General features: G+C 39.5%; 1 protein-coding gene across 8 annotated transcripts in view; it reads right to left on the minus strand.

The window, feature by feature from the left end:
• The window catches only part of Cadps2 (calcium dependent secretion activator 2), a 481,095-nt gene that overhangs the window by 42,800 nt on the left and 413,170 nt on the right, over window positions 1–25,125 (minus strand). For 4 of the 8 annotated variants that reach the window (XM_051175752.1, XM_051175749.1, XM_051175750.1 and 1 more), the window contains 4 exons: window positions 19,879–20,034; window positions 18,247–18,394; window positions 17,505–17,519; window positions 11,567–11,641 (listed from right to left, as the gene is read on the minus strand). In XM_051175752.1, the coding sequence (XP_051031709.1) occupies window positions 11,567–11,641; window positions 17,505–17,519; window positions 18,247–18,394; window positions 19,879–20,034 (394 nt within the window). The remainder of the gene's footprint in view (window positions 1–11,566; window positions 11,642–17,504; window positions 17,520–18,246; window positions 18,395–19,878; window positions 20,035–25,125) is intronic. The other 4 variants (XM_051175754.1, XM_051175755.1, XM_051175751.1 and 1 more) reach the window with 1 other exon arrangement.

A 25,125-nucleotide genomic window follows, 5' to 3' on the forward strand; every position in this document is an offset into this window, starting at 1 on the left:
ATGTTATTGTGGATAAAAAAGCAAGGAAGATTCAGGATATAGATTAGCAGATGCTCTGTTGTTAACATCAAGACTCACCAGTATTAAAATTTCACACACAACCAGATAATCAGAGCCTGAAAGGAAGTTTTCTACCCTCAACAGAATGTCACTAATATGACAACTTGTTCTCTCCTCTTCCTCCAACTGTGAACTAGTTCCTTCATGCTTTGTTGTGACCCTGAACCCATCTTTCTAGACCACAGATGTCCGAGTGAAGGGGGATGTGTAGTGCTTGACAGTGTGTATTTATTTGTTAAGTTTCTTGTTCTGCACAGAATCTCTAAGACAGTCTCCAAAGCACCACATCTGGCCCAGATGTAGCCCTGTTTCCCTCATTGTCCCATCTTTCTTTGTTCACACCTCCTTGCTAATAGCCCTTAACAGCATTTGCCATACCCTTTAAAGCACATACTTGAATGTAAGCAGGTACCTTCTGCATATATGGCCTTGATCCAAAGAGGTAAATTTTATCAAAGTAATTTTACCAGGCTGAGTTGGCAAGCTGTTATTATCATACCATCAAGGCATTCAGGGGACATTTACTCTCTGTCCACCCTATTCCTCGGAGGAATCCAGGATAGAGCATTCTATGTTCTTAGAAAGAACATGTGTTACCCACACATGACTTTATGAATCTCCATGTCTGTGTTTATATACTCAGTGAGAGAGTATATTCCCTTTCTCCTGTTTTCCTTTTCAACAATATTTGAAGATCAAGGAAGCTGAGCATTCTTGCGATTCTCTTTTAATTTATACCCAGACAAACAGTGCTTTGGTGATGGAGAGCCATCCTCACAGTTGCTCATCTTCTTAGGCTTGGATCTCTTATTTTTCCTGACCAGTGCCCCTCAGTTTTTCTTTGGTATCCTCAATACTACATGTAATGAATTCCATCTTCATCTCCCTGACTTACAGGTGGCCTCCTTGTTACCTCCAGCTATCTATCCAAACCAGTCTTGTGGCATCCATGTCTATATGGAACTAACATGAAATGAGCCAGTCCTTGGGTTAGCTGGTACAACCCGAACACAAGGAAGGTAGGCCTAGAGGGTGGAGTTGCCACCCTTCCCCTCTGTGATCTTCTTGAGTTCTGTAGGGTGCTATAGAGAGGTTACAGGCCGAGGGGCCAGGAGGGTTCTACTAGTATGCACCTTGAGAATTCAATGGCCTATTTTCTCATTTGTGATGGGGGAACTTAACACTGGTGGGTGTCAGGTCCATCCTGGGAGATGGGGCCACACAGTTGTGGCTCCTGAACTTTCTCTCAGTCAGAGCAGCTTAACTTTAGGGGGTGTTACACTTTGGTTTTTTTTTTTACTAACCCAAATTTTGGGCAACTTAAGTAGTTTATAATACAAGGCGGCAATGGATATAGTAGTTAGTATTAGATTTAGCATTCTATCTATCATCTTTTCCCCCTTGGTAAAAATGTTCTCAGTTCGTTCTGCTGGGAGCACCTCTGTGCCGTCCCTCCCCTTTCTACTTCTCCTCAGGGGGCCCCAGTTACAGTGCTTCAGGCCTGGGAGTAACAGCTACTGAGGGTGCATCATTTCAAATTATCACATTGATAATTTCAGCCCACACACTTTCTCTCCCCCCCCTCCATATCCAAGGATCTCCACTGGCATCTCCCTTGGATATCTCAAACTTAATCATACTGTGACCTATAATGTCATCATGATCTCTCTCTCCAAGTCTGTTTCTCTTTGCAGGGCACCAGAATCACTGAATGACACTTGATTCTTTCCTGTGATTCAGGCCATAAACCTAAGAGTAGCCCTTAATGTTTGCTGCCTCTGCACAGTACTAAAGCCTGTTCATGGTGCATCTTAAAATGCTGGGGATTAGTTTCCTAGGGGCCAAAGGAAAAGCCTCCTGCAAAGTCTGTTTGCTATAGGCCATCCGATGCATCTTCTAATACAGAGCTGGTTAATTCTTCACCCCACCTTGTACCTCTCCCATCTTTTCAGTGACTTCCTACTGCTCTTGGGATCAAGGCTCAAAACTCCTTAGCACATCCTACCAGCTTCTCCTCACCTCTTTCAGCTTCATTTTACACCAGGCGCTGGTGCCTGCAGCGTCTTCTACCTAACAGCTCTGTCCCTCTTTTTCTGGTTGATTCTTTTCATTGTTTAGAATTCAGCGTCTGCTTGAGAAAACTTGTGCTGTCCTCTAACTACATGAGTCACTGTGTCATATGATTTGTGATACGCCACACATTTGTCTGGATGTAATGTTTGTTAGCTTGTTTCTCCCAAGGGGTCAGAATACTCCCCAAAGAGCAGGACCTTGACTGTTTTGCTAGCACTGTATCCCTGGCATTGAGCACACTGCCTGGGACACAGTTGCATGTTGAAAATCTGTGATGCCTCAGGATCATGAATTTCAGTGGTTTTGTTTTTCTTGTCCCTTTCCCCTGAAATCTTTTCAAACAATATGCAAATCCCATGAAAGGCCATTTATTTAATGTTCCAGGTAACAGACAGAACCAACCCAGAGCACACTGAAGCAGGTTTGTTTAGTATTTTCCAGGTGTAAGTTTTTTTTTTTTTTTTTTGTATTTTTTTTTTCATTTAATGTTTCAGGCCAGTTCATTTGCCCATTTATTGACTTGATCATTTGCTCTTTCCTTGTTTAAGTTGAAGTCATTGATAGACTGAGGTATCCATCTTGTGTTGCATGCAGAGATTGTACAGGTTGGTGGTATGACTGCAGAGTAAGGACCATCAGAAATAACATAGTCAAGGTAATAGAAACCAGACAATATTAACACCGGATGTACTTTTACCTCCTTTTACTACTAGTCACCCAACAAACACTCCTGCATGAGAAGCAGTCTACATCGTACAAAGTATAATGGAGAAAGAGAGTGAGATTCTTGACTGTGAGAGACAGAGAGACTCACACGTGAAAACATGGTAAGTGATGGAGGAAGGTGTGGGTAACAAGTTAAAATTTGCTAGGAGGATTAGATGGCTTCTAAGAAGGAAATCAAGGCTATTTCAGTGGGATTATGAAAGGAAGAAAGACCTTCTGAGCAGGGATCTGGGTTGTGAAAAGGTACAGAGGTTAAACAGGTAACAGAGAAATCACTAGAATGCTGGAAACACTCGATCCTGAGAAATGAGTAAGAGTGTTGAAGGGACAAAAGTGATTAGTTGAAAAAGACCTGGAGGTGATACTGGTGTATATGTGAACCTCTTCTCAATTATTCTAAAGATTAGGACTCTTAATCTTCTGTATGCTCTTACTCTGAGTTATTAGGGATTTGTAGTAAAGGATGCTAGGGCAGGTTAAGGTAAGAATGATGTACTCTCAAACACTGTGTCATCATGAATAGTATTAGTCAGTGCTCTCCAAATGCAACAACAACCATTTCTCATGGGACAGTAACAAAAATCAAGTGCAAGGTACAGTTTAGAAAATGATGGCAAAGCAATAAGGCACAATGACAAGGATCAGAAATGATAACACAAGCAACAGGTGGCACCTTGAAGACATGGCCTACCCTGACTTCTGAAAGGCACTCTAGCTGCATTGTAGAGATCTAACTAGTGAAAGGGAGGTATGTGTTTAAGTGAATATTGAAAAGAGGGTAGCAGTAAGAACAGAGAGGGGCAGAAAAGGACATGTTCAGAAGATGGACTCAATGGGCTTTGCTGTCCTCTCATGTGAAGAGCTTCAAAGGGCTCTAAGAAAGCAAGGATCCTAGGATGAAGATGCATGTACAATGGGAAGACAGTATCAATGGACTCAGGAAATGCAGATGAACAGCATTTAGATTAAAGATGATGGGAACATTCTCACAGAAACTGACTTGTAGATGTAGACAGGAGGCTACTGGAAATATGGGCTTGTAGGCACATGAATTCATATTTAAATAGTACTTAAATAGTACTTTAAATAGTACATTTCTGTCCTAAGATCATCTGCATTAGCCTGGTAGTGATGGTGCACAACATTGATCCCAGCACAGGGAAGGCAGAGGCAGCCTGGTCTCCATGAGTTCAATGTAATCTCGGTCTACTATCCTGGTCTACTGACAGAGTAAGTTGCCAGCACTCATGTCAGGTAGTTCCACCACCAGAACATAGGCATCTGATGCTTCTGGACTCTGTGCTCTCCTATACTTGTGTGCACATACCCACACACAGACACACATAGTTAAAAACACAACTCAAGTCTAAATGGATCAAAGACATGAACATAAAATCCAGCCATACTGATCCTCTTAGAAGAGAAAGTGGGAGGTACCCTTGAACAAATTGATATAGAAGACTGCTTCCTGAATATAACTTCAGTAGCGCAGACACTGAGATTGACAAGTAATAAATGGGACCTCCTCAAACTTAGAAGCTTCTGTAAGGCAAAGGACACAGTTGACCAAATGGCAGCCCACAGACTGGGAAAAGATTTTCACCAATCCTACATCTGACAAAGGGCTGATCTCCAAATTATACAAAGAACTCAAGAAACTAGTCAACAAAACACCAAATAACCCTATTAAAAAATGGGGTAAAGAACTGAAGAGAGAATTCTCAATAGAGGAAATCAAAAAGGCTGAAAGACACTTACGAAAGTGCCCAACATCCTTAGCTATCAGAGAAATGCAAATCAAAACAACTTTGAGATACCATCTTACTCCTGCCAGAATGGCTAAAATTAGAAACACCAATGATGACTCATGTTGGAGAGGATGTGGAGAAAGGGGAACACTCCTCCACTGCTGGTGGGAGTGCAAACTTATACAGCCATTTTGGAGATCAGTATGGCGGTTCCTCAGGAAAATGGGAATCAGTTTAACCACAGGACCCGGCAATCCCCCTCTTAGGCATATACCCAAATGATCCACATCCATGCAACAAAGACATGTGCTCAACTATGTCCATAGCAGCATTATTTGTAATAGGAAGAACCTGGAAGCAACCTAGATGCCCCTCAACTGAAGAATGGATAAAGAAGATGTGGTACATCTACATAATGGAATACTACTTTGTGGAAAAAAACAACGGAATCTTGAAATTTGCAGGCAAGTGGAAACCATCCTGAATGAGGTAACCCAGTCACAAAAAGAGGAAGATGGTATGTATTCACTCATATATGGATTTTAGACATAGAGCAAAAGATCACCAGCCTATAATTCACACCGCTAGAGGAACCAGGATACAAGGTGTATTAGAAGAGATTCATATAAAGTCCCTCACAGAAGGGGGAAGGGACAAGTTCTCCAGAGCACATGGGGAGTGGGGGGGGACAGTGAGGTGAGAGGGAACTACGAGAAAGAGAAGGGGAGGAGACGAAAGCACATGGAACTAGGAAGATTGAGTCAGGGGAGGAACAGAAGACAGGAGAGAGAGAGAGAGAGAGAGAGAGAGAGAGAGAGAGAGAGAGAGAGAGAGAGAGAGAGAGAGAGAGAGAGAGAGAGAGAGAGAACATAAAAGAGGGAACCATTATAGGAATAGAGAATAGAAAACCAAACCTAAAGAAATGTCCAGAGACCTACAAGGCTGACACCAACTAACAAGAGCAACAGAAGAAAGGCTACCAAAAATGCCCTTTCCCAATAATGAGATCAACGACTAACTTATCCACCATCATGGAGCCCTCATCTAGTACCTGTTGGGAACAGAAGCAAACACCCAAAACTAAACACTGAGCCAAACTAGAATCCAGATGCAGAGAGGGAGGATAAGACCTTGCTGCAGAAACACATAGAGACAGCTGACCTGAACAAGGAGGAGCTAACGGGCCCCCAGACTGATAGCTGGGAATCCAGCATGGGACTGACTCAGACCCCCTGAACATGGGTCTCAGCTGGAAGGACTGAGCAGTCTAAGGGACCTCAGACAGTGGAGCCAGTATGTATCCCTGGTGCACAAAAGGACCTTGGGTGCACATCCCCCATGGAGGGATAACTGCCTTAACCTAGAGACAGGAGAGAAGTCCTAGTCCCTATATCAAATGACTTGACAGATTTAGATGACACCTCCTGGATGGCATCACCCTACACATAGAGTGGGGGTGGGGTGGGAGGGGAGGGTGGTCGGGGTGCATGTGGGGGGGGAGAGGGAAAGAAGAAGGGAGTGAGGGTAGGAGGGAGAGGGAACTGAGATCCATATGTAAAATAAAAATAAAATAAAAAAATTTAAAAATACCCTAAACAGGAACCCAAATATTAGAAACTATGAGATACACCAATGCAGGGGAAGCTTATAGCTTTGAGTGACTACATTAAAAAAAATAAAGTAGCAATGCAACTCCAGGTCTCAGCAAAACAACAAAACCCATAATTAGCGGATATGAATAAAAACCAAGGAAGCAAATAATACTGACACCAAAGAATAACATTAAGATCAATGAAACAAGGAGTTGGTTCTTTTTAAAAATAAAAGATTGATGAACCCTTAGTCAAGCTAACTAAAAGAGAGAAAAGACTCAGATAAATAAACAGGAAGGCAAGAAAAGAGAGAGAGAGTAAGGGAGACACACACACACACACACACTCTCACACGAGGCAGAGACTATGACACTGAGACAAGCCTACCAAAGTGCAGTTGCCCTGCATGAAGATGAGTGGCAGGCATTTCCTTCCTGAACCAAGCCTGCCTCTAAGCCCAGAGACACCTGACTGAGAGACACCTGACCTAGAGACTCCAATGAGGAAAGGACAACACAGAGTCACCACCTGAGACAACAGGGCCTCGGGAGGGGGTGTAAAGGCAGAGCTAACTAAGGAGGTTAGATCAGTCTGTAGCACATTCTGCTACTCTCTGACTCTTGGTGCCTGAGTCATTGGGGCTGCATCTTCCAGCTCCTCCCCCAAAGGGTGTCCAAGGAGGGTAACCCACAACAGGCACCGATAGGTCTATTAAGGTGTGTATTTTTGAAAAGTTTATTATGTATTTATGTGTGCAAGTGTTTTGCCTACATGTGTATCTGTACACCACATGCATGACTAGTGTTTGAGGATGCCATAAGGCATCATATCCCTGGAACTCAAGTTACAAGCAGTTGTGAGCTGCTAGGCGGGTACTGGGAACTCTTGAAGTTCAGCCAGTATTTGTAACTGCTGAGCAGTCTCTCCAGCCCATCATTTAAGACTATTTGAAAACTGAAACTGCAGTAAATTGAAAAATATGTAACACACAGCCAAATTTCCAGGCATAACCACCCAAACTGAAACAAAAGGATATAAACATATCAACAATTATGTGTTGAAACTGTCATGGAAGCAACACTAAAGGAAACAAAGACAAGCCTGGGGCTGAATGAATTCACAGCCTAATTCTACCAGACTTTTCAAGCGGAACAAACTCCAACACATCTCCAACAACTTGGAATAGAAAGGGAAGGAATGCTTGTATTAAATATGGACTCCTCTTCCCCGATGTCTAACTTAGAGTCACTGAAGATGCAGGCATTTTTAACAGATCACAGGTAAGAACTGTTGTATAAAAATATTTTCTTTCCACGACGCCCAAATTCCCAAATATTGTCTATAAATGTTTGTTTTCATTTAAATGGACTTGGTTATATAAAGTAAATATATATAAAAATATTTTCTTTCCTTAATGAATAAAGCCACCATTTATCCACTCCTCAGATCCTGGCAGCTAGCCCACTTGGAGAACATGTCAGTTGGCTTAAACATAATTTGTCCCCAAAGTAACTTGTAAATACTGGAAGAAGCAACTGGTTGTTCAAGTAGATGGACACCGACATACGAATTACGAGATCAGAGAAGGATGATACAAGCAAAGAAATAGAATAAACCTCAATCGATCCCAAAGAAAAAGAAGTACACCAAGTGTCTGACACAGAATCCAAAGCAATCACCTTGAATATGCTCTCTGAGACCTCACATGCTGTAGACGCCATGCACTTTGGTTAGAGGATGTGAAGAAATCAAGGTGGTACTGATCAGGAAGCTTCCTCGCTGGTGACTAACTTTCACATTGGAAGGTGCTATTCAGGCTGATGGGGGTGGTGGTGAAGGTCATCAACAGTCTTACACAGCTGTGAACTCTGTGAACCCTAATAACAACCAGTGTGGCAAGGTTTGCCCAGGGGTTCAATAGTGGCAGCAACGTTATGGGAATAACCAACTTCCTTCAGAGTGGATTGAAAGCCTGTTTCACTGGAGGAATACATGCCTGGTACTGTGAATCTAGCCAAGAATCCATGGCTTTGGAGCTCATAGGCTCCAGGGATGAATCTACTACTATTATTTTGTTAAATGGACAGACATAGTCTCAGCCTGCCCTCTAAACTTACATTCTTAAGGTCATAGATTAGTGGAGCTTAACAATAGACAAGTTGTGTTGTGTTTTTGTACAATGATAGGCAATTAATGCAGAGATTCATTACTAGTAAAAGTGCACTGAATAACTGTAGAGCACTCAGCCACAGATGGGACCATCTTAGAATAGGACAATAAAGATGGTAAGAGAGAGGTTGGAAAGAACTCTAGTGGCAAAAAGCCTCTTGGAAATGATGGGATTAGTAAATGCATGAACTCACAGAAGCTGTGGTTGTCTGCACAAGAGCTACCCAAGTTCAATTCAGTCAGCAGTCAAGCTTGAAGTGGGAGGGGCTTGGAGTGGGAGGGGCTTTGAGTGGGAGGGGCTTGAGTGGGAGGGGCTTGAGTGGGAGGGCACATGAGCCCATATCCCTTGGTGAAGACCTGTTGACAATAGATGGCATCTTGGGGACTGAGAGTCAGTTTTCTTTAAGGGTGTGGCTCCTGGTAGGTCTGCAGTGCTCCATTGGATAGTCTCATATTCTTAAGTATATGGGTAGCACAAATTGGACTTGGTGGGTTATTAAATTTTAAAAAAAAGGACACAAAGTTTTATGAATGAGGAGTGGATCTGGTGTGGGCCTGGAAGGAGTTATGGGGAGGAATTTGAGGTGAATATGATCAAAATACAGTGTGTACTGGTATAAAATTCTGAAATAACAAATAAGTTTACTACACTATATGAGAACATAGGAGCTAGGTGAATCAGGAAAACACATAAACATGTTTAGTAAGGAGACAGAGATAATAAAAAGAATCTCTGTAATAGAAGTCTATAAAGGCTGAATTGAAAACAAAATCAACGGAGAGCTGTGTCAGTTAATAGAGGACAGAAATAAATATAAAACAAACAAACAAGAAGCCCAGGTCGTCTGAAACTAATATGCAATCAGAGAAGTGAAAAGGAACAGTGTGAAAGAGTGAAGGAAATTCAAAGGATTCTCGCTCTGCTCCTGGACCGCAGACATGGTGTGAACTGGCATGTCCCTGAACATGATAAACTGTAGCCTCTGAAACTGTCAGCTCAGAGAGATCCTTCTTCTCCTGAGTTCTTTTCCTCATGGATATGATCAGAGCAGTAAGAAAAAACAATGGGTACAAGGCGGTAGTATACTAAAACCATTTTTCTTCATGGTTGTTTCCTACCCCATGGAATTTGAAACACACACACAAAGGAAAAAGCAAAAGACACCAACTATAATCTATAATCTCGCCACCCAGCACAGCCTCCATTAACACTGGGGTGCCATTTTTCATAGCATATTTCCCAGGTAATGCTAATCCAGATCATACTTCACCCTTCTGAGGTCTCCTCTTTTATCCACTTACTACTGTGTTTTAAAATATACTCTGAGCCACGTGCTGGTGGCGCACGCTTTTAGTCCCAGCACTCAGGAGGCAGAGGCAGGTCTCTGTGAGTTCGAGGCCAGCCTGGTCTACAGAGCTAGTTCCAGGACAGGCTCTAAAGCAATACAGAAAACAAAACAAAACAAAAAATTATACTCTATAATCTCTGTAATTAACATAGATGTCTTGATATAACAAAAGTCAGAATGGATATAATTTGTGTATCTCTGAGTACTGTGAAATACACAGAAAGGCAAAGGGATATTAATGTGTTTGGTGTTTCTGAAGTGCCTTCCAGACAGACAATCTAGATCCTGAATACGAAACTTGAGTGGCTCACTTCATGTTTTTCAACAGCGTTAATTTAAAATCATCTAAGCTAACTTATTAGAAAAGCTTGTATTTACCCTTCTTAAATTATTAATAATTTTTTTTTCCTGAGGCAGTTTCTCTGTGTAATACTTGTGGCTGTCCTGGAACTCACCAGGCTTTCCTCAAACTCACAAGGATCTGCTTGCCTCTGCCTCCTGAGTGCTGGAATTAAAGGCATGCATGCCTCCATGTTCAGTGAAGATTATTATCTTTATATGTCTATCTAAACAAAATATCCCTTGCCTAGAGAATTGGTATTGCTTTTTCTTTGCAATGGATGCATTCTTTCAGTTGCTTTATGAAGCCTGCTCTGAACTTCTTTGACAGAAAGCATTGAAGGGCTAGATGCAACTGCCCCTGTCCAAATTCTACTTAGAGAATATTCATTTTCTTTCGCCACCATTTAAAAGTCATGTAACTGTGCATCTTTACAGGTTATATATATATTGGTACATTTATACACTACACTATGTACTATGAACACAGGATTACTTCTTTTTTCCATCATCTCCTCTTCTTAATGAGACCATTATACGTTTTTCTCTTCTAGGTGTTTGGAGTTAGATGATTCAATATTCACAAATATAATTGCTCTCAGTGTAAAGTCCTTATCCATCTCATTAGCCAATGACTTCTCAAATTCTTTGAGTTCTTGGCATCGCTTTCTTAGTAAGCATTTGATTTAAAATGACATCTGTGTTTGTGGCCATGCATCTCTGTAAATGCCCAGTCTTTACAAATGTTACCTGTGGCCATCTGCTATACCTTAGTGGCATCTAAGTCACATAACTGCTAAGGCAAAGGCATTTAAACTTGATTTTCACGTATACAATAAAATGCCATTGCATTTATCAAGCACAGAGAAGAAATTTGTGAAGAACTGATATGACCCTGCCAACTTTGTCTGTGTTTAAGGCTAGATTTCAAGCTCGAGGGATGTTACTACAAACACCAGGCTAAATTCAAAAACTGAGGGTACTCAGATCTATTCTGGAAGTAAAACAGAGAGCATGAATGTGATATGATAAGGGATTCCTGAAAAGGAGAATTGTTTTTCAAAGGAAAACACTTGCAAATTTCTTCACATAATCCATCAAACAAACCAATCCCCACATTGGTGACATAGTGCTCATTTTCTTGTTTGAAGTTTTTCTTAACAGCTTTGTGTCTTTGTGTTCTCTCTCTCTCTTTCTCTCTATCTCTCTCACTCACACATACATTTTCTCCCTCTCTCTCTTACACACACACACACACACACACACATTTTTTCTCTCTCTGTGTGTGTACACATGCATGTATTTACTTACTTTGTTTTGCTAGTGATTGAATCCAGTGCTTTGTGCATGCCAGGCAGACATTCTGCCACTAAGTTATACCCAATCAACATTTATTTTTAAACTATAATTTCAGTTAGACATTTAGAAATGTAAGAGATAGGTCTAAAAATTCTCATTCAAAGATTATTTTTTAATTTTACTAGCAAAGGTGAAAAAAATGATACATTACCTTTGAAACTAGCAGTGCAATGATTTCTTTCACAGTGTTGTCAATCAAATCATCTATTTTTGAATGGTACTGTTGCTAGGTTTAAAAAGACAAAAATGCATTAGTGGATACAGACTTGAATTCTTTGTTGTAAATCATGACTGCTCTAAAGCTACTAGTTATGGCATATCAAATTTACTTAAAATGATCATTTTGAACATTAAAAGAACAAAGCTGTGGCAATGATCCCATCCAGTCAACACTTTCTCCATTGCGGTTGGAAAATTTTCCCATGTGCACTGTTGAGTTAAGCAGCTAATGGGGTTATTACGGGGGTTGAATTGAGTTCTTATCCTTATTCAGGCAGAGGAATGTGAAGGGTACTTTTTGTCTTCTCCTCTGTAATGAAGGTGGCCCTGTATTTTTCTAAAGGGTTGGTTTAGCCAGAGAAGCAAGGAGACTCAAAAAAAAAAAAAAAAAAAAAAAAAAAAGATTTAATTAATACAGCATTTCATGTCTGACAACTCTCATTCATAAGTTATTTTAAATGTGCTCTAGAGATAAAACGCACTCCCAATTGTTCTCTCTAAAAGGACTTTTTGTCAGCCCTGGAGCAGCAGTGGATACAATTCTTACAACATGCTCAAGCAAGGGCAAAATTAAAATTTCATGAACAAAAGGGAATAGATGGTAACAAATTAATAGGCCATAAAAGGTATAATGAAACGACACTACTCCCCATAGCTTTATTACTGCTTCCTCATGAACAAGATGTCTTTAAATAAATACAAAAAAAGATGGATTTAAAATAAATCTGAAAGACTCCTGTTTTTTGCTTTCTTTAGAGAGATTATTAGAGGATTCCTTTATTAAATCAGCAGAGGCTTGGGCTTCCGTAGCAAATGTAGACACATCTATTTACACAGTAATTCTTTCTTTGGAAGCATTTATCTGACAGCAGATTGTCCGCAATGGCCACTTCACAGAAATTGTGACTTGTAAAGACTAACCCTATCCTGATGATTCAAGGCTTCTAGGAACAGAGAGCAGAATGCACAGACTAAAAGGACTCATGTCAGGGTAAACATAGACCAACTTCACAGCTGCAGCTGAATGCTTCCCTAAGTCCTGTCTGTGTATTTGAAAGCTATATTTTTCTTTCTTCGGAAAACATGTCTCAAAGTTTCCACACAGAACAAAACATTAGCTCAGGCTTGCTTTGGAATAAGAGGGAATGATCCCTACACCCTCAAGGGCTCTAATAGTTAGAGTGGTCATCATCTACTTGTGTAAATAATGAAGCATAATGTTGAGGCTCCCAAGTTATCCCCCCCCCAGTGTGTGTGTGTGTGTGTGTGTGTGTGTGTGTGTGTTGACACTGGTCTACATGACCACTGAGATTTTCTGAGTATGTACTACTTGTCTGGTTTACTTGAAGCCTTGCTGACTCCCAAAGCTTTGTCCCTCAGACCACAAAGAGAATGGGCAATGGGCACAGTGGGTGAATTTGCACTGCAGGAGAGTTGGAATGTTCAATACTGGCACAGGAAATGAGACAATGAAGAAAAACAGAGTTGAAGCAAGAGTGAAGTTTAGCCAAACAAGCTGACTGGTAAGTAGTTACTAAAACAGTTAATGCTCTGGGCCATGAACACACTTCAGGGCCAATACAAAGGCTTCAGTACTCAGACCAAGTGGTTTGTAGGGTGAGACCCAATAGCCTTGCAAAAGGGCCTCCCATCTCCAGCCAAAGGATGCACAAGAGATGCGGTGATGAAAACTTATGCAAATGAGTTCTGCCTCTCTCCTTTCATGTCCCTGCTCCAGACCTGTGTCCATGCAGCACAAAGGAATGAATCAGCAGTCATGGCCTCACTCTGGGCAGGAACTAGAAAGAGATACAGGAGATAGGCATGCAGACTCTCAAAGGTGTTCTTAACCATGTCTTGACCTCAATGCTCTATGTGCCATGTAGTTCATATTTTAGTCTGTAAATATTTTAAGATGTTTTATCTTATTTGTTCTTTTTATATGTGTGGGTGTTTTGCCTACATGTATGTCTGTGCATGACTTGCATGCTTGGTGTCTCTGCAGGCCAGTAGAAGGTATGGATTTCCTGGGTCTGGAGTAACAGATGGTGTGAACCAACATGTGGGTGCTAAGAATTGAACTCAGATCCTCTAGAAGTACAGTCACTGCTTTTATCCACTGAGCCATCTCTCCAGCTTCCATATTGTAACTCTTAAGAAACAAAATATCCCCAGAATGCTATTACATATAAGATAACAGAGGGTCTACATATTAAATTTTTGCATTGGATCAATCCTGGCCATTCTTAAAAACAGTGATAAGCCACTCCAGAAGTCATTTATATTGAAAGGCTCAGAAAGCCAATGGACCTTAGGAGTCAAGAAACTCGGATAATGTACACTTGGGTGTACTTTCTTTAATTCATGATCTAGACATAGAGGAGAAGAAAATAAAGGAGAGATAGGAATGGACCTATGAGTGAAGTTAAGCTGAAAAACAAAATGATCAAAATGTATCTATCTTTAATGTATTACTCCAGAGGCCAACAAGTAAGGGGATCACTGGATTTACACAACACGGGAGTCTCTCGCTATAAATTGATCCCATCATTTGGGAACACCAGCCAGGATGTAGTGTGAACATCCCTACCTTGTGTATCCATTCTGCAAAGACAGCAATCTACTGGTTATATGGGTGTGCCAATATAATTAAAAGTTATTCATCATAACTGGTAGCTTCCAAAGATAAAAAGAACATTCTAAATCACAAAGTAGCAACAAACAGAATTTTTTGGCAAAGTTATATGCATTGTTTTCCACTTCAATGAAGACAACACCGTTGACAAAAATTTGAAAAGTGTTTGTCCTTGACTACAAAAATGTCTATAAATGTGTGCATGTGTGTGTCTGTGTGTGTGTGATACGTGTGTGCACGTGTGTGTACAGGTGTGTATACACATGCACACATAGGTTAGAGGACAACCCCGGGCCATTCTTTAGCAGCTGTTCACTGTGTTTGTTGATAGAGGGTCTCTCATCAGTCTGGGGATCTCCAGTTTGGCTGGACATGCTAACCAACCAGTCTCAGGGCCCCTTTTGTTTAGGCCTCCCTGCTCTCGGAGTGCAAGCCTGCACCCTCGGCTTTGCAGGTGTCTTCAGGGGATTGAATTCAGGTCCACATGCTCATATAGCAAGCAGTTTGATGATTAAGCGATCTCCCCAGCTTTAAAACCTCAGTAGGTTATTTTTTTAAAAACATTTACACATATTTATTAATTTAAAAACATTTTTTTCCACATTTGCCCTCAAAAGCAAACAGGTTTTTTCTTCTTTTGAGAATGAATCTCAATTTACACTTGGACAATTGTTTAGCAATCCTTGCTGCAGAGCCCAGGCACATTTAAAATCCTGACATTGCTACACTCAGGTGAATATCATCATTTCACTGGATTGTTCACATGCAAATACATTAGAAATGGAGACTAACCAAACTCCAGTGCAACCCAGACTCTGGCCCTTGCTTGGGGTTGCATTTTACCAGGACTTGTTTGCTTCTTCTGGGAATGGGAACATTCCCCTTTAATTGATAACTTAATCCTGCAGAAGTAGGACCCCTTGCTCACCTGAGCTATTCATTAATTTGTTCACATTCTCACATCCTCATTCTCAGGCAATGGGACCAGGGTTGAATTGGCTATGAGGGCAGGTGGATTTCTACAGCATAGGCAGTCATCTGCTTTTCTATAGTAATGGATAATAAGGATTCTAAGCAATGTGGTGGTTTTATGATCTTAACATCTGTCCTGAGGGACTGGCCCAAGTCTGCTGACTCATAAACATCTGTCACATGAGTAGACCATTCACTCACTAATCACTTCATTAAACACCATTCTGGGCCTCGGAGAGCACCTTTGCATCATCACAAGGCACATAGGAAAATAGAATTGCAATCTGGGAACACAGGCAGGTCCTTGGTGTGGTCAGGAGAGGAGATTTTTAAGGTCATCAATGACAACGTATTAATAATAAATTATCATGGAGCTCAGTGAGTTAGCTTTATTTCTGCTAGGTTTAACTATGTAGTATATGTTTTACATGGTTCTGAATTGTCCATTAACCTAATTTTTTCAGGAACTTTGCTTCTTTCTGGAACAACAATTTCAAAACGCACAGACCGAGAGAGGGGGAGGGGAAGCCTGATGGAGGGAGGAACATTTATGAACAATTATGTAAGTGTATTTATTGGAGAATAAAAGCAACATATACGATCCTTGTCTTTTGTACTTATTTACCACTTTTCAGGGCTGCTAATAGGTTTTACACCTGCACATTTTTGAACTACATTAATTGTGTGAAAGTTGTAGGGGACTAATTTGTCTCTGGTGAGAAGGTACAGGTGCAGACATAATGAATTGTAGCAGATTATTCCTCAAAATGCCTCACTTCCTAATGTAAAGAATCACCGGGTCATGTGAGTGTCTGTGTGTGTGCAGTGGCGGTTTCTCTTTTTAAATACTAGAATGCATTGTTTCTTACAGGGAACAATTTTTAAAGCAGTGGCGATAAGTTAGCCTGTTCATTTACTCAACACGTACTTACTAAGTGCCTGGTATGCTGTCAAGTACCGTGTACATATTAAAATAAGAACTAATATAATCACCCAGTATTTGTGGATGACTACATAATCTAGATGAGACAAGGATGGGCTTATGAAGACAGTTAAGGTAATATTCTCAGAAAGACAGCCAAAGGTTTACATCTGGCTATTGAACCATATGAAGAGATGATTAGGAGCCACTGGCATCCAGACAAGCTGCTTACTCATTTGGATAATTGGAGATAATAAATCATGTTGTGTGTGATCAGACAATGATAATTACTGACCATCCTGTAACACTGGAAGATCTTATTGATAATATATATATATATATATATATTTATATATATTATGATGATATCAGATATAAATTTCTCCCTAAACTGCACATTGCAAAATATAAGCGTATGTACATGAATATAAATTAAGTACAAATAGTTAATTAACATCTATACCTGAGTTAAATAAGAATGAAGCTCACATAGTAGGGTCTTTTTAGCTTCCTTTGTAGTTAGCCAAGTCCTGGTAAAATTGCTAGCTAAGTAAGGTCCTGCTATTTGGTTTTCAGGTTTCACCAGAGTGATTTATAAGAATGAATATGGCCATACAAGAGAAAATATTGAATAATGACAACAGAGTACAGCCTGGTCCATCATGTATGCATGAAAATTAGAAGGCCTGCACTTTCAAGGTTTGGATAACACTCTAGGGCAATCTTTTATGTGTGACAGTAGGTCTCATGATGCAGATGGCTTCCTCCCTACCAGTGGAAGCTGATACTTATGGCCCAGGTCATTGGGGAGCTGGATCTCATTGAAACTGACATTTGTATTCACCAGTATGAGTGACCTTGTGCATGAGCATAGCCTCCTGATACCACTACTTAGAGTTATCCTGACACAGCCTTCATTGTCACCTAAAGCTCCAACTCTGTATTCTACAGGAACTATAAATTGTACCTACACACTTGAAAAATCTACATTTATTTAGACTTTTGATTAAAGGATAGTGAATTTATTTGACTTTAAATAATTTTATCTCTTAAAAAATGTAAGAGTAGTTTATAGATTCTGTAGCCTGAGAGAAAAAGTTTCTGTTTGACATCCTTTAAAGTATAACTTTGTAGCTATACACGTTGAAGCCTAAAAAAAATCAAAACAAAAACAAAACAAACCTTTGGAAAAATAGAATATTATTTTAATTAGGAAAAAATGAAAACAGAAATACATAATTTTAAAGTAAAGATGAGTTTCTTTTTTTTTTTAAAAAAACAACCCCCCTCCCCGAAATGCACAAAAATCTAAACCAAGTCAAAACAAAATGAAAGACTTACCCATTGACTCCTAAACTGGATCATGTGATGGAGGGAAAATGAAATAATGATGAAGGAGAACATAGGGGAGAACAAAGAAATGATGAAAAAAGTAATGACAACAGAAAAGGACACAAAATGTCAATGCAAACATATAAATCTACAAAATATAGATCTATTTTCACCCAATCGTCACTTTCAGCAAAAACAAATCATGAGGTAAGATGATGTTGCCCTTTTTAGTTGAAAACATACAAGCAAACAAAGTAAAATGGTGAAACATTTATTAATGACAACTAGAACTTTTATTAAACTTTAAATTGCATTTGAATTGATTTTGTTTGCACGTTTGTGGAGGCAGAGGTGGGGTGGGTTCTTGGCATCACGTAGAGGTCAAAGGACAACTTGTAGCATTTGTCAGTTCCACTATTTTCTCACTTGGCCCCAGTAAGAGGTAGTGTCTACTTGATCCTTAGGAAAGGAAACTTTTGTATAAATAAAGGTTTTCATATGCTATAATTTTTTGTGACTTGCTTTTATGGATGCAAACTCTTGGCCTTCTAAATTTGTCTAAACAAAGTAGGCATGCTTTTAGCTTTCTCATTTGCTTGTAACCAACAAGGTTTATGTAAATAGTCAGCACCAAAATGGTATATGGGGAATTAAAGACCACTTGAGAAGTTTTGGCAGGTTTATACATGAAAGCAGAGGCTTTGCAGAGGAGAGGAACCTCCCTGCTGCACCACTGTTCCCTAGGACTTACCTCCTGCCCTCCGTCCAGGGCACACAGCTTCGTGCTTTGCTTTTTAGCATCAACTAATACATTAAACATGGTGCACACGGAAGCTGGGATGCGCAAGTCAGTTGTTTTGTTCGCCTTTTGCAGTTTGAGTTCAAATGCAGTTCTTGTTCTAGTTATTAAAACATGAATGAGAGTAAGAAATCCTGCCATACATCCCTCCCATTTGTAAAACTGAAATCAACACCACAAGATAATAACATAAAACATGCAGATACAGAGTAAGTGGCTTGGTGGAGCTATGGAGTGGGACCCCTTGGGATGTTCTGAGAAGGTGTCTCAAATAAAGTTTAGACTGTGTTGTTTCTATAGAAGAACACAACTTAAGTGTTCTTCACCAGGTGGTATTTTGAGTGCTAGCTTTATGCAGCCACTCAAGACAATACAGACACCCAAAGGGAGCTTTTTGTTATGTCTGATGTACCATATTTAATGGGGGAAAAATATCATTCTACTGATTGCCTAAAGTGATAGCCAAGAAACAAAACCACGTGTTCCTTTTGCATAGAAGAAGAAGAAGAAGAAGAAGAAGAAGAAGAAGAAGAAGAAGAAGAAGAAGAAGAAGAAGAAGAAGAAGAAGAAGAAGAAGACATCCTGTGTGTTAGATCAGAACAAAACCAAAACAAACAGGTGCCAGCTTGGAAAGCTGAAAAATTGTAATATGCCACAGAAAACCAGAAAACTATAATTCTTTTATGTTATTTAAGTTGTTTCTTAGATGCCTGAAGTTGCAGATAAAAATCGTAAGACAGGTAAGTTAGATTGGTCTTTTTTATCAACAGCCCCCCACCACCATAATCTGATCTACAGATTTGAGACTTGAAACTCACAGCTGAGTTTTAAAACTTAAATAACCCAAATTCACATTATTCTAAGAACTGGATTTTCTCGGCTCAAAGTGTTTAGAGGTATTTGTTGTTCCAACTAATATTTGACGGTTACTCAGGTGTACTCCCCCACAAATCACAGACACATAGAAACAAATCATTAGCAGAAGTGCTGGGGACATTTGACTTATTAGTATATAATGCTGGCTTTGTAAGAACTGCTTAGGAATGAAAGTATATTTGCATGTCTCTGAAGTCTTTAACCTTATTTCTGGGTAAGAGCCGAGGAATGCAAATTGTTACATCATCTGATGTAACGAGCAAATTCCAGAAAGCAGTGAGTAACCTTGGAAATAGGGTGGTGCTAATTGTTATTTTGAGCTTATCAGGCCACTTCACTGCACACAGACACCATACATAAGGCATAAGAACTCAATAGATGGTTTCTGTATGTCTCAGGAGATGCTATTTTGGGAATATAAAGCACAGTACTCCCAGAGAGATGATCATGGTAGATGCGATTAATACCGTGTGGGTGCTACTGATTAGAGAAATGGGTGAGAGGGCCAGAACGAACACAGTATCATCAGTTCATCAACGACAGAGCTCCCCAGAATTAAGGTAAGAGAATGTAATGTAATGTCCAGTACATTTTGAAACAGTGGTTCATACTCAGTTCTTCCCTGTGACAATTAAGTAACAAGTACTTGGTAAAAAGTGCCATTACAGGTGCTGGCACACCAAGGAGCAACTTGAAACACACATCTACCTTTTGACACAGGCCTCTATCATATCACTGGCCATAAGTTTAAGTCTTTGCTCTAAGTGGTGGGCAAATTCTTGTTCTGGCCAATGTAGGTCATAGACAAACATTTGCAGTGCATCAAGTTTCCAAAACAGATCTTCAGATGTTGTCGAGCCATTGCTAGGAAAAACAAAATAAAGGAAAAACAAGAGAATCATGACTGTTCACTGTTAGCAATGTGGACCACCCACCCATCCATCGATTTTCCTCTCTGTGCTACTGTCATCAATGAAGAATACGCCACATACACTCTCTTATGATCCAGTGTTCCCTTTCGTTAGCTTTCTAAGTCCTCCTTTCAACTTCTTAATGAGGTAAGACAAAAAGAATAAAAAAGAAATAAATGCGGTGGTGAGTTTTTGTAAAAGGGGACTAATGTGGGCACAGAGACTAAAGGCAGAAATCAAGTTGTGTATAGAAGGACGAACATCATAACATTCTTTACTAGTTTCTAAGATACTGAGGAATCCATGCATTTCTCTTACAGATTTGAAAAAAATATTACTTTTTTATTTTATTTTTTGAGACATGGTTTCTCTGTGTAGACCAGGCTGACCTTGAACTCACAGAGATCTGTCTGCCTCTGCAGTTTGCCATCACTGGCCAGAGAAAAAGTGTTTTGTTGTGAGAAAATTGGTATGCTCACACCTAGTAGTGCCTTACTGTTATCCACGCATCTATGTCCCCATTGTCACCATGGCTTCTATCTACCAGAGTGGAGCAAGCACACAGGGAACAACAGGCTAGGTAGGAAAGCAAACCTTTGCTTCCAGTTTGAACAGATTTGTGCTGCTTCTAGCTCATCATTAAAATCGAACATCACAGAAAATGTCTAACACAGAAATGGTATTTGATGTTCTCTGGAGTTGAAGCACAATCGTGCGTTTCCAGCTTTGTGCATGACTTAGCCAGCACTCACTAGGGCAAGAAAATTACTCCAGTAAACGGTATTTTCACACCATGTATGAAGGTAATCGGCAGCAGAGTTCCTATGTTATCTGAGCAAGTGATACCATTACTGCTTTCCATGAGCCAAGGATCCAGTTAATAGGATGGCAGATGTTTGAAAGTAAAATTCTCCTACATTAGAACATATTTTGAGACTCAATCACGAAACCAGAACAAAGCAGAACTAATAAGAAAATAAAAAAATCGAGCAAATATCTGACTTATTTGTTCTCAGTGTTCTAACAATTGCTCCATGTATATTACACTAAATTTATATTCTTACTCTGCAAAACAAAATGAAAGAAATAAAACCCATTTATTATAAGGGCATTTGGAACTTTAAAAAAATTATTTTAAACAACCACAATGTTTAGCTAAATATATCTTAATTAGCGAGCCTTAGAAAAATCACGCTTGCCCTGGCTAATTAAAAGATTGGTTTCTGCCCTGCACCCTGGCCTCAGTGTCTCAGCTTTATCTCCAATTTAAGTTGCTATCCCTATCCATTCTGCCAGGAAATTCTCAGGATCTCCTGGTCTAACCAACTTGTCTTCGGGGTAAAGTTCTCAAGGGACCAATCATGACAAAACTGAATAGCAGACACAGAATTTTACTGCCTGGTTGTCTCTGCACCTTAATGTGTGCTGAATACAACATCAATAAAGGTCTGCTGACATGGCTGTACTGACTCTGCTGAGAGAAATGTGTAAGACAATAATACATGTATTACATGTCCAAGAAAGACATGAGAAGAACAAAATGCCAGCCATTACCCCCCCCCATATATCCATAGGGTACAATTAGAAGATCTGTGTTTTAGTTGGATGTACTTGGCAAGAGGCAAATCAGCTTTATAAATTTTGGAGGAATGTGACTTTAGAAATGTGCATAGTTTAGAAATATACCACCAACAAAAATTATAATCAAACAAAACAAAAATTTCATAGTCAAGACAATGCTATTAAATTTTTTACACAAAAATGTGAGCTATAATTTAGAAATACACAAATATGTTTTTATCTTCTGCCCAATGCTCTGTTAAAATTAGAGACGATAAATGTGCTTAATTGGGAATTTAATTGATCTAATAAGTGTTTGTTATAATTAAAGAGATGAAAAAAATATAAATAGGTTTTTCTCTGGATTTGGTACAGATAACCTGCAATTTATTCAGAGACTTTTCATTTAAAATTATTTCTAATCAGTGACCTAGTCCTAAAAATATTACTTACAGATTAAACAACTGAAATGTAAATAATGAATGCTGATATAATTCCCTAAATCAGTAGACATTTATCTTAATGACATCATCTGCATAGCTAATGATAATCATTTGTACTGACACCTCTTCCCAAATGATGACTCGATCTACAGAGAGAAACATGGGGAGGAATCATCTGGATTTTTCTTCTAAAAAAAAAAATAGGAGCTGTCTTCTCTGGGAAAACACTAAATGGCAGATGACACTGGTGTAGATAGACCCAGGTAAGGAAGATAAAGCAGCCTCTGTGGAGGGTTGTTCCTCAGTAGTCTTAAGGAGTCTTGGTCATGGTCCAGGCTGTGGCCATGGTGGAGACTGCGAGGCTTATGGAGGTAAAGTCAAACACAAGGAGAAGTCCCCCATCACCAAGGTGGGCTGCCTGATTGGCTTCTTTTCTGGGTGGATCCCTAAAAGATGATGTTCTAGGATCATGCAGGGGCAGAAGCAGACTCCAGCTCCAGAGGACCAGGTTTTGCTATCAGAGACTATAATGGTTATGTTGATCTTAGTGTTAAGTGCTCCAAGGATGTAGCCACTACCATCTGAAGGGCCATCATCTTGGCCAAGCTTTCCATTGTCCCTTTATAGAGAAGCTACTTGGGGAAGAAGATTGGCAAGCCCCATACTGTGTTGTATGGCTCATTCCTGTCCCAAGAGACACTGACATTGTCTCTGTTCCTGTGCCCAAGTAGCTAAGATGATGTCTGGCATTATTGATTGCTACACATCAGCTAGGAGCTTCAATGCTACTCTGGGGCAACTTTGTCAAAGCCACCATTTTTTTTATTTATGGTATTGGGGTTAGACCTAGGACCTACATTAGAGGCTTGCTTTTACTAACCTATTACCTAAATCTAGTTGCTCAATGCACATTTTCACTCTATCGGTAGTCAAATCTTTATTTTTAACAACAAAATGGAAATGTTTCTTGCTCCTCAATGTTTTATAACAAAACATCAAAAACCATATTACACAGTAGGAAAATGAATATAAATGGAGACCATTATGCTAGGTGAAGTAAGCCAGGCTCAGAAATACAAGTACCACATGGTGTTGCCAATACTCTAGATGTAGCCTTAAAAAATGATAATGACATGATAGTATAAGGGGGAAATTATTTGGGTTCAGGAAGGGGGACCATTGGGAGAGGAGGGAACATGAAGGGCAGGGGAAGATGAATCAGAGCAAAGTACATGTACATATGTGTGAGACTTCCATACTGAAACCTATTATCTTGTATAATAAACATACACCATTTTAAAATGCCAACTGCAATAATATAACATTATGAATAATTATGGTCACTATGACAACAAAGAACCTAATAATCATGGTGATCAACTTGTAGAACACATTTTTTTTCTTTATTTGCCTATGACAATGAAGGCATCATTACCCACTTGCCATAATTCCTGTCTTGAGCTTTATGTCACTTTTTAAACAGTCCCAACAACAATAACAACAACAGAAATGGCTCAGATTTTACACAAATCTCCAAGCTAACAAAATAGCAATAAGAAAATGAATTATACACAGCACTGTCCTGATAAAATGTGGATGGAGAAGAAGGAAGAAGGGAAGTAAAATTATACACAAGTATAGAGAACAAAATCATGAATTTAGAAAGGTTCTTATACTGTAAAAGTAATTTCTGAGCGTACACAAAAACTACTGTATGTATTCCAATGGCACAAAGCATCTAACTCTAAAAAAGACTGACATGCAAAACTATATCCCAGCCATGTTGCCAGTCCAATAATGATGTTTAACTTGGGAGAATGCTGCCAAACTTCTTCACATGTTATTTCTCTTTTTCTTGGTCTTCCTCTGTTTGTGTTCTGGACTGTATATACACAAGACAGAATAGATTTAATGGTGGATAATGAGTAGAGGGAAAGCTAGTTAGGTTTTTGAGCAGTCTGTTCTATTGAAGCAGAATAAAAAGTGAATTGTGCGAAGGGTTCTGAGGGCCAATGAGTGAGGGCTCAAATTTTTGCCTATCACTTACAATTTGCCTACCACAAGTTTTCCTTTTGAAATTTACCTGTGAATGACATTTCTTTAACTGTGAAATGGAGATAGTGACACTTACCTTCAGAGTTGTTATAAGGACAGAATGAGATAAAGAACTTGGCACTGTACCTAGAACACAGCACGTTCTGAATACATGGATAAATTCTCTGTAATTTTTACCTAATATTTGTGCTAATTGAATTCATATGAGAACCTGGGAAAAAGACATTACACATTACTGTCTTTTTATAATTTGTAAACTAATTGTGTAACTTCATTGGCTTGCTATAAGGCTCTGACTTTTTTTTACAAGAGCAAAACTACTAATAATAACGATGGGATTGCCAGGAACAGGGACAATACAGAGTAGTAATTACCATTTATTGGACACTTAGCATGTTCCAGTAGTAGTAATTATTTGTAAAAAGCTTAGTGTGCCGGACGCTTTTATGAAGTGTTGTTACCCCCTTCCACAAAACTGTCTTTAAACTAGGAATCAACCACTTTCAAATTGAGGAAAGTCAGTGAGGCTGAGAAAGATTTATGGCTCGTAAGTTAAGATTTAAGGTGAGACATATCCAGGTTTAGAGCCCTTTCCCCTAATGACCCTTACTTAGTCTGTAGCAGGCAGGCTCACCACAGATGTGAAGTAAATAAATATGATGTTTAATGGTATCAAGACTACCTTAAAATTTCAACTGAATCCGAATGGACTGACAGAAGAACACCCTGGCATTGGGAACAGTTGCTTCCCTGCAAGGTCTAATTCTGCTTCTTTACTGTTAACACTATGGTAAAACCAAACAAGATGATATTACTGAAATCCTCTCCTGACGGTTTTCTTCTTTGTGCACAATGTCAATGATATGGGCAGGAAGAATGATGAACTTAAACATCCTTGAATTTACCGCAATTATCAACATGGGAAATTCAGGATCACTACTTAGGAGAGCTTCAATAACCTGGGATTTAAAAACAAATGACATCTG

The sequence above is a fragment of the Phodopus roborovskii genome, unplaced genomic scaffold (assembly GCF_943737965.1).
Source record: "Phodopus roborovskii unplaced genomic scaffold, PHOROB, whole genome shotgun sequence".
NCBI lineage: Eukaryota > Metazoa > Chordata > Mammalia > Rodentia > Cricetidae > Phodopus > Phodopus roborovskii.